Source organism: Myiozetetes cayanensis, unplaced genomic scaffold (assembly GCF_022539395.1).
Source record: "Myiozetetes cayanensis isolate MyiCay16 unplaced genomic scaffold, myiCay2020 scf12, whole genome shotgun sequence".
Lineage (NCBI taxonomy): Eukaryota > Metazoa > Chordata > Aves > Passeriformes > Tyrannidae > Myiozetetes > Myiozetetes cayanensis.
The window spans coordinates 25,638,200-25,652,012 of NW_026086826.1; the positions used below are offsets into that span (position 1 = coordinate 25,638,200).

The window sequence follows — 13,813 nt, forward strand, 5'->3', positions numbered from 1 at the left end:
TAACGAGGGCGTGCAGGCCAGGCAGACTGGGTGAAACTGAAAATGGGATATGGAAATGATGAACTCAGTTTCTGGGCTTGCACTCAAGTGAGAAACAAAAATCCAGCCACCATCATTTAAACAGGCTGATCCCACTTGCAAAGGCAGCTCTGCTTGTTTTGCAACAAGGTTGAAGTAAAATGACAAAGTTATCATTTTAGATTAGAGCAGCTCCTCACAGCACTGGCTCTTTCTTTTCCATTTATCAGTATATTTAAAAAAAAAAAGAAAAAGAGGGGGGCTGGAAACCACCCATCAGCTTAGGGCAAGCAAAACAGCTATTTTGGTAAGGCAGTAAAGGTGTCTTTCAGTCCCAGCTTAAAAATGTAAATATAAATAAATAAACATATATATATATATATACACACACACAGAGGCAGGGCTCACAAACACAGGGCCAAGTGAGATACAAATATTTCTTCTTTTTCTAATTGACACAGTTGCAAACCAGTAATTCCAGCCCAAGCTATTCCCAGCACAGGGAGAAGCGTCACTTGAGTCCCTCTCCCCAGCCTGGCTGCTGGCCTGACAACACACATTAATGAATTCAGCCCACAGCCTCCTCAGGCCATGGGTTTCTGTAATTTATCCCTATACCGCTCAACCTGTATTATTTAGATCACTGGGGGATGCACCCCTCCAAGGCAGTTTTGCCAGCCACCCAGCCCACAAAACCATCGGTTTTGACTTCAAAAGGGGTTCCCAGCAGATGCTCCCCAAAAGCAACACTGCAAGAGGAGGGTCTGCATGGAAAATCCCTGATGTTGATGCCTCTGGAGTACACTGCAGAGGTGATGGTGTGCAAAGCACTACCAAGCACCCAGCACACCCAAAAAGCTGGGTGTTCACACAGCCCAGGCTCTAGCAGCTCCAGGTTGGCACTCCAGGAGTCAGGCACTGCTCACAAACAGTTTCTCCCACCACGGGGAACACTCGCCAGACCAACCGGATCAGGATCCAGTGGATGTTTGGGGAAAGCAGAGGACGCAGATTGAGGTTGGTTTATTACATTACGGATAGCCCCATGCAAATAGGGCCATATTGATCTGGTCTGCAAACACCTGGCTGGGAATACAAGCAGCCTCTGAGTATACAAAAGCTGCTGGAGATTATTAACCAGATCCACTGCTGTAAATTACATTACCTCCTTCCAAACCCCGACCCAGCACTGAGTCCCCCCCGTACTAAGCACTGTACAGGGCACATCCCTGCAACACAGGGGAGCATCACTTCTCCCTGCCTGGTATGCAAAAGCCCAAAGATTCAGCCCTAAAGCATGGAGCCTGGCAGGGGCATCCTGCTCTGGAGACCATGGAGACAGGTACGTACAGCCTGCCTTCCCCACAGCAACTCCCAAAGCAAAGCTTGTGTTACCAGGAGAAACTCACTGTATAGGGAAGCTGTCATGGGAATGGCAAACAAAGCAGGGGGGAAAAAATAAAATAATAAAAAAGATGAAAAAAAGAAAACATAACGTCTTCAGAGGCAAACTCACCCTCTGGTCCTACTAGCTACCTGGTATTTTGCATCAACTGCAAACCACCCCTGTAGTGCACAAGGCAAACAAAACAGGCTCTCCTTCCTCCCAAAGCACCCCAACTCCAAGCATAGGAAGGTAAAATGCTTCCCAGTATATTTTCAAGATAGCACAAAACCCTTTGCAGAGTTTCATTAACAGAGAAGGCAGCAGCTCCAGGACTAGAGGAGGAACTGGGGAGTGAGGTGCCAAACCAAAGGTAGGGAAGGAATCCTGTCTTTCCTCCCTCCTCCCTGCCAAAATCCCCAGCTCTGATTCAGCAGAAGCACCACCAGCAGTACAGCCTACTGTATCTCACTGCAAACAAACTCATTTGTGTTTAAACCACCACCCTACTCCCCTCAAGAATTGCTGCATGCAGTAATTTCCTTGTGACGGGAAAAAAAAAAAAAAGCCATGATGAAATTGTCTGAGTTTCTCTGTGTTTTGTTTACAACCACAGTCCTCAAACCCAGGGCCAGCACGAGCCTGCTAACAGGAATAAACCTCACATTTAGAAAAGCTCTGCTTGCAGACATTCAGCGCTCTGAGGGGGAAATCCCTTTGCAGGTCTCAAATAAGGGAACTTGAACCATTTTTCCCAGGAGAAATTTAGGCCTGAAAGATCTTCCGAGTTTCTCATTTGGAGCTACAAGGCCTGCTAAAAAGATCTCTTTCCCTGGACTCACCCACAACACTGACTGCTGCCAAGATCACACAGAGGCAAAGCAAGATGGACTGGAGACAGACCCAATGGCAACAGGGAAGACACACAGCATTCACATAAGAGGATGTTCTGGATAGCTGATACTTATGCTCACATCTGGTTAACAAAGATACTTTTCCGGCATGCATTAATTGAATGTGAAGATCCCTTCTCCTCCGTGCCTTGTCCAGTGCTGCCAGCAGGCAGCATCCAAAGAGCGGGCAGCCAGCACCTCCCTGGCACCCTCCTTCCCCGGACAAACACGTCCAACAGCCACCGCTATCCAAAACCTGGGGAGGTCAGTGCAAACAAAGGCTAGGAAACTTGGGAGCAGAGGATCAAAGAGCATCCTCCTGCTCTGCTGCAATCACAGTGAAGTTTACTCAACATCAGGCACTCCCAGAAACCAAGTCTCAAAGTAAAAGCAAAAAGGTTTGCTCCCATACTCCCCAAACTGTGGAGATTTCCTCAAGAGCAGGAACGACGTGCCAGACCCAGGCCTGGTTCCTCCACTCTGATAGCAGGGCTGAGGGGGAGGAGGCGGGAGGAAGAGCCCACTGCTAGCCCTGTTCTTCCCACCTCCTCCCCTGGAGGATTGCAGGAGGCCAATTTTGATTAAACTGATTAAGCCTGCTCCGTTCAAAGAGCTCCAACCACATGCTACCAAGGGAGAGAAAGAAAATATGAAATTATAAAGAAAAAAAGTATCCCTGCAAGCACACTCCTCCAAAGCCATCCATCACCAGTAGATCCCTGATGGACAACACCACACTGGAAGAAGAAAACACAGAAAAAGGACTCCCTGCAGTGACAGGTCCAGCCCTGATGACCCTGCACCTTTCAGCCACCAGGACCTACTGGGTGGGACATGGTCCCCTTTCCATCAGGATGACTGGTTTCCATCCTCTCCCAGCCAGTCCCAAAGGCAGCTGCTCTTCTTGCAATAATTCAGCCCTCCACCAAGCCAAGGTCTCCCAAAACATCCCTATCTTCCAGCCCCTCGCACATTCCCTCCCCTCCTTTCCTCTGAAGACATCAGCTTTCTGGAAGCAATTTAATTGTGAACTACAGAGAGGTTTCCTCATGTAGTGTGGGTCAGCTGGAGGCCCTGCTCTCCCAAAATGTTTCACTTTCTCCCCAAGGTAGCCATACCAGGGACCCTGCAGACCCTGCCTGGCTGGGAGAGAGAAGCATCACTTTTGCCTTCAAAGCCTTTCAACTAGAAGAGGAAAAAAAGATAGTAATAACAATATCAAAGCAAAGGCTTCCTCCCCTTTGAAGAGCAGGAGGGAGAGTAGCCAGGCAAGGGCTGCACCTGCCAAAAGCTGAGCAGGGGACCCCAATCCTGTGGGGCTGGAGCATGAGCACTTTCATGATGAGCTTTTGCAGAATCAGGATGATGCCTTAGGTGCAAGAATTGCACTGAAATTCAAATCAGGGTGTTGAACTCTCTCCGGTGCCTTGGGAAACCTCCTTGGTGGAAACACAGAATAAGGAGGGCAGGCTTTGATACCCTGGAGAAGGGCTGGGCAGGGGAGAAGGAAAGCAAGCTGCCCCATCCTGCCCTGAGAAACACTTCAGCCAAGGGGTGCTGGGCTCGCCAGTGTACCGTGCTTACTGCTCTGCCCCACACCCCAAAACCACCAGCGCTGCACACACCATGTCTGTCGCTCTTCTGCCCGTGGTGGGATATTGGCTGGGGGTGGGGAAGAGAAGGGAGGGAGGGAGGAAGAAAAAGAAAGCCCGTATCGTAATTGCTATATTAAAGAGAAGTAGCAAGCAAGAATAATAAGAGAGGTGTCAGAAGTGAAATACAGTAACAGACATTAAAAAAAAAAAAAAAACACTACAGTTCTGCGATGGGGGTGTTAATTGAACACAGAGCTGGAGAGAACAAAGGGGTGTTAAGGAAGAAAAGAAAGGGAAAAATCCTACCTCCTCCAAAGATCTGATTTGAGTTAAGTTTGGTGAAGATAATACATAAGGAAAGGTAGCTAAGAGGCACCTTATAGAGCTTATGTTCTAAAATTAAAAAAAAAAAAAAGAGAAACAACAAAACCATTATTCAACAACAATTGCACAGCTAATCAGTGCTGTCTATAAATACTCCACTTCGTAAATCCTCCCCCTCCACTGATGATATGTACATTTTTCTTTTAATCCTGAATTCCTTCAACACAGAAGGGTGAGGAGGGTAAGAAAACAAAAATCGTGTGATTTCAAATAGAAAGTCAGGGTCTTTTTAAGAAGTAGAATTTGCCCGATGCCCTCACCTCCCCCAAATGAGCAGAGAAAGTGAAACGATGGGAAAAGCTCTTAAGGAGGAGGAATCAGATTAAATGGTCATATATCCTGTGCTCAGCCTCTCCCAGCCGGTCCCTGCCGAAAGAGATGGGAGTTGAGAAAGGCTCACAGCTGAAATAGATGCTGCTGCATTTTGACAGCAGATATTTTCCAGTTTGCCATCCAAGGACCCCACGTCTGCGTATGCCTTGCTTGATTCTTCTGCTTAGCTATTCTCCTCATGCAGAGACCAGCTTAAAAAAAAAAAAAAACAAAAAATAAAAAAACCACATACCAAGGGAGAGAAAAAAACAAGGGGGGGGAAGCCATAAAGACAGAGCCTCTACTCCTGCCTTCAAACTTTTTATAAATCAGCAATGCAATTTCCGATTGCAATCCCTATTGATGGAGGAATCAATTGTATTTAGGACAACAATGCCTCCCATTTCCATAATTACTATTCCAAAAAGCCAGCCAGCCATTTGAAGGCAGTCCTGCCCCTTCCCTCGCAACAAAGCGACCAACAGCAAGTGAAAATGCACCAAATGAACGACGACAACTTCAATGTATATTTAAGTGGCAATTTTTTTGCCCCCATGTAACTCCTGCTTGGATCAAACCTCTCAACTTTCAATACTTTTAAACAGATATCACCACAAAAGCAGCAATCTGCAGGCTGCAGACAAAAGACAACCTACTGAGCTTTTTTTTTTTTTTCCTAATCATTATTATTTTTTTTTAAGTGTTTGTAAATGCTTTAAAATACCTGAGGAGCCCAAATGCAAAAGGGAACTCTTCGGCCAATACAGACGATCTCTTTTTCCCAGAACTTTATGGACACTTTGGGTTTCTCAAGACAAGGTTAACACTATGAAATATTAGCCATAATGTTGCAAGAGATGATGGTAAAGTCTCCGTAAGGCTCTGGAGTCGCTTAAATCAGGCAGCAGGGTAACTGAACGCACATTTCTGCACATCATAACGCCGGGGGGAAGATGTACACACGCACATTCAAACACCCACCAATGACTACAAAGAATCAGCAGGATTTCAGACGCGGCACATGCAAAACTCTGGAAGGCTAAATGGAAAGTGGGAAGCGAGAAGTTGGCTCAACTTTCATGCCGCTGCCCACAAGGAAGGGGTAAGCAAACAGAATCCGGTGGTACCCTTGGCCCCAGAAAAAACACTGGCAAACTTCCTCCTAGCATTGGGCCCACAAAGCAGTAATTAAAAAAAAAAATAATAAAAATAAATCAAAACCATCTGGTCGTTTGCTTCCTTACAAAGTGTGACTTTTGGGGATGCAGATGGGGGGAGAGGGGAGGAGGTCTTTGAATTTGCAAAGTGAAGGAATTCACTGTAAACATATCTGAGGGTAGATAAACAACACTTCAAAAGCAATACCGAGTCAGCCTCTTCGGAGACCTCCACAGCACAGCCCAGTATACAGATAACTGAGGCACAACAGCAACAAATAGCATTTAAAAAAAAAAAAAAAAGTAAGACTGTCCCAGTTCACACCTGAATTTCCTGATTTCCAGCATCTCTTTCCATTTTCCTTAGCAGTCATGAATTATCCCATCTAGTTACTGTGGGTATGTACAGCTCCTCATCCCTCGCCAGCTCACCGGGACCTTACCTCATCCCTGAAGTCACATGGATTTTCCCAGCAAGTTTAGTCCCAACAGATTCCCCATCCCCTAACTTTGAGACTGCAGTGATAGCAATGCCAAACTGGGATTAAACAGCTCCCCCAACAAAAAGTGTCCCTGCACAGGTAACGTACACAGTATCAAATACACATGGAGAAAAGACAGACAAAACGTCCTTTGACTCACACAAAATAAAAGGAGGAAGAGGGAAAGGAACTTGGTGGCTCCTTTTTTTGTGGAGGCACATAGGGGAACACTATAAAACCCATAAAATCTATTTCTAGACAGACTGCCCTGTGTTACAGCACATGAACTGTTCAGAGGTTCCCATACCAAACCCACTGCTTGATATTACAGGAACTCTGTAAGGAAGGACTCCTTGGGAAGGTCAGAGCCGGTCCTGCAGCTGTGAGGACTTCGGAGAGCCGAATACCATCGGTAGGTGCTTTGTCTGGGCTACACACTGCACAAACAACACTTAACAAAGGACCCCCCTTAGTCATTTTATATATATTGCAAGAGTCAAGTAATTGTATTTTCAATCAGCTGCTCATGCTAGGAGGTTTTATATATATATTTAAGAAAGGAAAAAAAAAAAAACAACCCAGTTCAGGTTTCAGAAAGCTGTTCCCCTTTTATGTGTAACTATCAATGTATATCAACTGGGTGTGCAATCATATTTATTGTCACTTTCATTCATGTCATGCCCTTGCTTATATGGCTTAGATATGAATTATTGACTGTTTCAGTCCTTGTTGTAAAGGGGGGGACGGGGGGGAGAAGTCAAGTACTTTGCAGCGTGCTAAAACAAGACAGATAGATCGGCAGGGAAAGGTCCACGGATCAACTCTGGTCAGCTCAGAAAACCAAGAGCAGAGATGAACAACTCCCCCCCTCCAAAATTTCCATCATTCCCCCCACTTTTTTTTTTCTATTCAAGAAAAAAAGAGAGATTTCACCAAATACATAAATAAGTGGTGCATGTTGCTAAGTGTCCTTCCCTGAGCATCTGTTGTTTAAGATCACCCTTGATTGATGACTGCTATTTTTTAATTGTTGCTTTTAAAATTTAAATGCCCCCCTGGGATGTGTTATAAGTGTGTTAGTACATGGTAGGAGGTCTGGAAAGTGGGAAACAGCAGAACCAACGCTCTCATGCCATTAGCTTCTAAAGAAGCCTGAAAACACCCCATGCCATAAAACAACAGTACCCTAAAGTAACTAACAATCTAATATATTGCTTTCACTAAAGGCAACTGACAACTTGCTCTTACATGAGTTAGCCTGGATGATTGGCAGACAAGAGCATTTTAACCCTTTCTCTAAAAAAAAACCTTTGTGTTTACGTGAATACTAATGGTAACAGAACTGCACAATTTCATTTTGTTAGGATTATTTCCCCCACATACTCTCTTCATCCAGGTTTTGTTTTTTTAAACAGTGCCATGTCCTAATGAAGAAACCAGAGCAAGACAGAAATTGCAATGGGGTTGATTTTTTTCTTCTCCACAGAAAAAGCAATAAATAAAGAAAGGCTATACAATAGAAATTAAACCACGGTATTTTCCCTTCCAGACACAAACCGCATCATGCAAGTCCACTGCCCGAAGCATTAAAGATTGATGAGTTATTTCTCCCCACTTAAAATCTCCTGCATGTGGGGGGGGTAACAAACTTGGTGAAATAAAACCCTCAAAGAGCAAAAAGAAAAATAATACAAAACCAACAGCATTGATTTCCTACCTGTTTTTTCTTTGATTTCACACAAGACATTAAAAAGCGCTGGCTTCATCCTGTGGCAGTTTAAAGCATGTTTCCTGGGGAGAAAAGAAAAGAGAGGAGGGTGAGGTTAGGATGTCACCATGAGGAACAACTTTCCAAATTCAAGGCGGTTGGCGTGTGTGTGCCAGAGGCAGGGGGGGACAGGTCTGAGCCCCCTCAGCCCCAATGCTGCAAACAGCCACCTACCCAACACAAGGGAGATGAATTACACTAATTTAGGAATGGCTTGAAAATTGCCTTTACCACCAGAGCAGCTCCCATAGCCAGCGGGAGCCAGGCGATCTCCACACCGAAGCCAGAATCTTTTGGGAGCCAAGCTGGGATCAACTGTCTTATTCAATACGGAGAGCACTCCGTCCCCCACCTCGGATATTACACCCGGCCATGTGCTTTATTAGGCTCGTTGTGTGAGGCAGAGGGAAAATAAAGCCCCCTTGCCCCAGCACTGGAAACATCCTCTGCTTAGAGCCATCATTTCAGGGGATTTCAGTGCCCAACTTGAAGCATAGAAGCACACACATATGGAACGAGAAACCCGCTCCTCTACCTCCATGCCACTTACATCCAGCTTACATGCAGGTGTTAAAATTTAATTCTTTACAATTGGGACAGTAAACACATTAAAAATCACAGCCAGCTGCTTCTGGGAAGGGGAGGGAATGCTATTCAATGCCGCTCTTTCCCACTGCTGTTATTTCAGAGCTGACCGTTCTCCTGTGGGTTTTGAGGAGAGACTTTTGGGGGGAGTGAGGGTGGTTTTAAAACCCACCAAGCACCCACTGAGGCAAAGAAAAATATCACTTAATTTTTTCTCTCAAGCCATACAGTCCTTTATAAAAGGGTTCAGTTGTATAAAGAGCTATTGCTATCAGGCACTGGTTACGGGATTTCTGTTTACCAACCGAAATTACACGCGAAAGACGATGTGAACATCTGGCAAACATTCACACTACTTACCCCACCACCGACAACATGTTAAAAAGATTTATATATCTGATGAAGTCTCTCAAAGGTATATACCCTTGCAGAACCACAGTGTTGCCTTATCAGCAGACCCAGATGGGCACAAACATTTGGGCATACACAAATCACGTACATATGCTGTAGGGGCCCTCTTACAAATAATACTGGCACTTTGCATCTTCCCAAAACTTCATTTAAAAAAAAAAAAAAGAGGCAGCAAAATAACCCTGCAATAGTAAGATGGAAGGAGGAAATGCAAAGCCAAAGGTTATTGATAAATACAGCATTTTTGTCAGCTCAGATATAAAAGTATGTTTTTAAAAAAAGTACTGAGGAAGCAGCTGAAATAGACCAGCAAGGCAACCCCATAAAGCCTTCTCCTAGCTCTGTTCTGCTTCGGTTTTATTGATTTGATTAACTACACTAAATTATCCAGGCAGGAACACACATGATTCCTGCAACTTTCCAAAGGAAGATCCCCTCACTGCCCTGGCTCTGGCCGAGGAGAAAGTGAATGATTTCCTCCTCCTCACAGCTACTCTGCCCCTGCAAGAACATAAGAAAATAAGATCAGCCCTGCAACAAGCCTTTTTAGTAAGCGGGAGCTTTACAAAAGCTGTGGAGGTGGGGAAGATGGAAGCTGAGGTTTCGGGGGTACTTTTACCATTCTGGAAGTTCTTCCTAAGCAAGTTTTGGGGCTGTGAGGAACGTTTTTCCAGGAACAATGTATTCTAGCAATCTGCTCCAGCTCGGGGCATGAATACCGGGGGAAGGGCACCGCAACGAGCAGCTCTGGAGCCCAGAAGAGATTTCAAGCATACCCCAGGCGATTCGGGGCAACTTTTTTGTTTTAATTCCTTCATTTGGGAATTCCCCCCCCCCTTAACTTCTGGTAGAGCTTTAGAAGGTGCGTATTATGTTTGCACTTCCCGAAGCTCAGGGCAGTTCAGATACCGGCTTTTACAGCCTTATTTTTCCTTCTTAAATACATCTGCAATTAAGAAGAAAAAAAAAATAAAAAAGGCGAAGCGTCTAGGAGCATCTTCCAAGCGCAGAAACACGGCCTTAAAAATAACACCACTACAGGGCCCTGGGAAAGAACATCATTAGCGGCCCTGAAAGCGGGGCAGCACTTCGTGGCTCCTTCGGAGGAGCCCGGCGCGGAGCCCCTCGCACGCCCAGCCTGCCCCAACCACCATCGCCCTCCGCAATTATTCCCCAGCCCAAATAGGCTGGGAAAAGCCAGGCCCAGTTTGGGATGGAGGAAGAAGAGGGGGGCTGCAGGCACTTGCGACCTCTCGATACCCCAACGAAGTTGGGGGTGGAAATTGGAAATAAAAAGGAGGGATATTAACCATTCCTTTCGCCTCCCTCTCCCTATTTCTCAGCGGCAGGAGAAGCAGGACCCCGATCCCCCAGTGAGCCCCGCGGCCGGGCGCGCTACCCCCACCGCACAACAAAGGCCGGGCCGGGGCGCGGGGGAAACTTCCCGGCACCTGCCCCCCCCGCGCTCCCCACCGCTCTCACCTGGCCTGCGCCTCGTCCAAACTCTGGTCCGTGATGGTCATGATCTGCTGTAAGATGTCTCCGATGTCCTGCTTCCTGCCTGCCTCCCCCTCCGCCCCGCCTGGTCCATCCTGCATGTGCTGGGACAGGCCCGGGTGCCCCGGCATCCCCACCCCGCTGTGCGTGTGCATCAGCCGCGGCTGGTCATCCATCGCCGGCCGCCGGCCCCACTCCGCCACCGCCTCCTGCCCTGGCTGCCGGGAGCGGCGCGGCTGGGCTGGCCGCCTGGCTCCTCGCTTTCTTTTCTTGCTCGCTTTCTTTTTCTTCTTTCCTCCCCCCCTTCCTCCTCCTCCTCCTCCTCCCCAGCCTCTTCCTCTTCGCTTTTTATTTATCCTTCACGCTGGCGCTCGGCTCCGCGGCGAGGAGGAAGAGGAGGAGGAGAAAAAAATGAAGGAGGGGGGAGAGAAAAAAAAAAAAAAAAAAAGAGAAAAAAGAAAGGGAAAAAAAATCCCTTTGGCTGCTGGAGGAGGAGGAGGAGGAGGAGGAGGGAGGGAGGGAGGGAAGGAGGAGGGAGGGAGGGGGTTCCGGGGAAAGGAGGGGAAAACGGCGGCGACTCCAAAAGCAGGGCAGCTCAGCCCCGCGCCGGGGAGGCAACGGGCGGGCCGGGGGCAGGGGCTGCGCCCGGGAGGGGGAGGAGGAGGCGGCGGTGGCAGCAGCGGTGGCCGCGGCGGGGCGGCCGCCCGCGATGGCAGCTCCGGAGCTGCCGCGGCCGGAGCGCGGCGAAGCCCCCGCGCAACCGGGGGAGGGCTCCAAACTTTCCCCCACCCTGGGGCCGCGCTCGGGGCTGGCTGGGCCCCCCCTACGCCGGGCCTGCGCGCACCGCTCCGGCCCTCGCCGCCTGCTTTTGTTCGGCTCCGGACTCCTCAAACTGGCACGGAGGAGCCCGGGGGCGGGGGGAGGAAGGGGCAGCGGCGCCGCCCGCCCCCCCGGCCCCATTGGCGGCGGCGGCGGCGGGAGGGACGGCCCGCGGGCCGCACCGCCCCCTGCGCGCCCGCCCGTCAATCTCCGGGTTCAGAGGTGGGACGGGGCCGCGCCCCGCCCGCGCCTTAAAGCGACCGAGCCCGAGAGAGCTGCGCGCCGCGGGGGGAAGGGGCGGCCCGGGCTGGGGATGTGGGGCCTCCGCTGGTCGCCATGCGCAGCTCAGCCCCTGCTCGGGCCCCGGCCCGCGGTCGCCGCCGGTCAGAACGGTGCCTCAGCCTGCCCGCCGCCCCTGGGGCTCACCGCGGCCCCCCGGCTGCTCCTAAGGCTCCTCTCAGTCCCCCACCTCCCCTCAGCCAGCCTTCCTCATCTCCCCTCAGCCCCTCACCTCCCTTCCTCCAGCCATCCCGCCTCCCCTCAGCATTCCCCATCTCCTCTCAACCTTCCCGACCTCCCCTTAACCTGCCTTTCCCCATCCCATCAGCCTTCCCCATGCCCTCGGCCCTCTGATGCCCCCTGGACAGCCTCTGTGCCTCCCCACTGCCCCCCAGCCATCCAGCTGGTTCTAACTCCCGACGCTGTCCCGATCTCTCCCAGGAAGGATCAGGGTCCCCCCCCTCTGCTGTGGCCACCAGGGAGATCCTTCCCTCTCACCTCAGCCACCAGTGTCTCCTCATGGTGCTGTTTATCTCACTAAATCTTGGACCAGACCCACTGTGGTCCCTTCTAACTTGACTGATTCTGTGGTTCTCTCATTCCTCTTCCCTGACCCACGCGGAACTTCCCCAAGCACATCACACAAGCGAGGGGTGCCACATCCCACACCTGATGGTCCCTCCCCTGCCCATACAGTGCAGGAATACCTGGCAGAGGTCCCAAGGCCACCAAGACCACTATTCCAACCTACATGCCACGGCACTCTGGAAAGAACAGACTTCCACACCCCTTTCTGCCTTCCCTGGGATCTGAGACTGTCCTGTGGCCACAAAGACCTCGGTATGTCAACAGGCATAGATAGCCCTGGGACTGAGCTGGCCTGCAACTTTGTATACAAAAAGAATAAATAAAACTGTTACGGTGATAGAATAATTTCTTGCCTGGCAAACGGATTCATCAGATTGTCCCTTTCTCAGGATACCAGCTCCAGGCCCCTTGTGACACAAGGAAAGATGTGCCTAGCCCTGGGTCCTTGACCTCAGCACCATTTGTGGAAAGACCCATCTGGTTCATTGGAAAGAAAAAATATATAAGGCAATTGTTTTGCTTCCACTCTTCCTTTTTAATGAAACACTTTCCAGTGTTTTAAGCAAAATACGACTTTTAGTTTTGAAATTTCCTTTCGAACCATTAAAATGTTTTAAAGCGGTTGAAGGCAAAGTGAGATGTTTTGATTTTTGTCTCTCTGAAATGTTTCACTCAACACATTCTTTGTGTGTCTTGATTTGCCAGAATTTTTCAAGGGTTTCTGCTTTCTCACCCGAGACGTATCTATATATTTTCTACTTTTTTGAAAAGGGATTAAAAAAAAAAAAAAGGAGAAAAATATCGTTTATCTCCACGGCTCCACAGGAAGTAGAACTGTATCCAAGAAACAAAGAGCCAAGGGATTCCTCTGTAGAGGTCCAAACTTTCAGACACTTAGTCATGCCTTCACTTGCTTGCTCACACACCAAGTCTAGACATTTGCTATCTCAAACCTTGGCAGGGGTTCTCCCACCCCCAGAGGTCAGGGTCTTTTGGGCTTGATATTGAGCAGCTCCAAGGAGAGGCAGTGCAGCAGAGTTGAACGTGCACAGCGGAAGGGAGCACGATGGATGACAGGAATATTGGGGACCATGGGATTTAGTGGCCTGCTGACCCTGCTGACCCTTGTTTAGAAGATCATTGCCCATTTTCCAAGTCACAATGCAATGCCTCAGCACACAGGAGAGCACAGGAGCCAGAAGACCCTTTGGGGAGCTGGCATGTGTGGGGATACGTGGCACACAAGGGGTTGGTGAGCCCCAGTAAACCCCAAGGCATTCAGAGACAGCAGGGCACAGCGACCCAAGCAGCTCCAAGGGAAGCATCCCAGCACGGGGCCTTGGAGGCCAATGCAGAAATGGCCAGGATTGCCTCTGCTGTCTGCTGTAAAATCCTTCCTGTCAGAGATAACTAATCCTGGGGCCTTTACAACACCTCTCCTGAAAAGCACATTTCATTCCTCTGTCTCTTCCTGCCTTCCAAGTGCATGAGACTGCAATAGGTATTACCGAAAATACTCCCCATGGGAGCCAACACTGGACTCCCTTAAAACCCAGACACCATCACCCCTCCTTCCCCAAGACACGAGTGAGCACTATGCTCTATTATCTCTACACCCACTAAATCTTTCTGAAATAAAGA

At 48.9% G+C, this 13,813-nt stretch overlaps 1 protein-coding gene across 2 annotated transcripts in view; it reads right to left on the bottom strand.

Moving 5' to 3' along the window:
• PBX1 (PBX homeobox 1) overlaps nt 1–11,365 on the bottom strand; it is a 129,861-nt gene extending 118,496 nt beyond the window's left edge. Inside the window, exons 1-2 of one of the 2 annotated variants that reach the window (XM_050307167.1) lie at nt 10,472–11,365; nt 7,943–8,016 (exon numbers count right to left, since the gene is read on the bottom strand). In XM_050307167.1, the coding sequence (XP_050163124.1) occupies nt 7,943–8,016; nt 10,472–10,662 (265 nt within the window). In that variant the 5' untranslated portion in view covers nt 10,663–11,365. The remainder of the gene's footprint in view (nt 1–7,942; nt 8,017–10,471) is intronic. The other variant, XM_050307166.1, reaches the window with a different exon arrangement.
• Nucleotides 11,366–13,813: the final 2,448 nt, after the last annotated feature.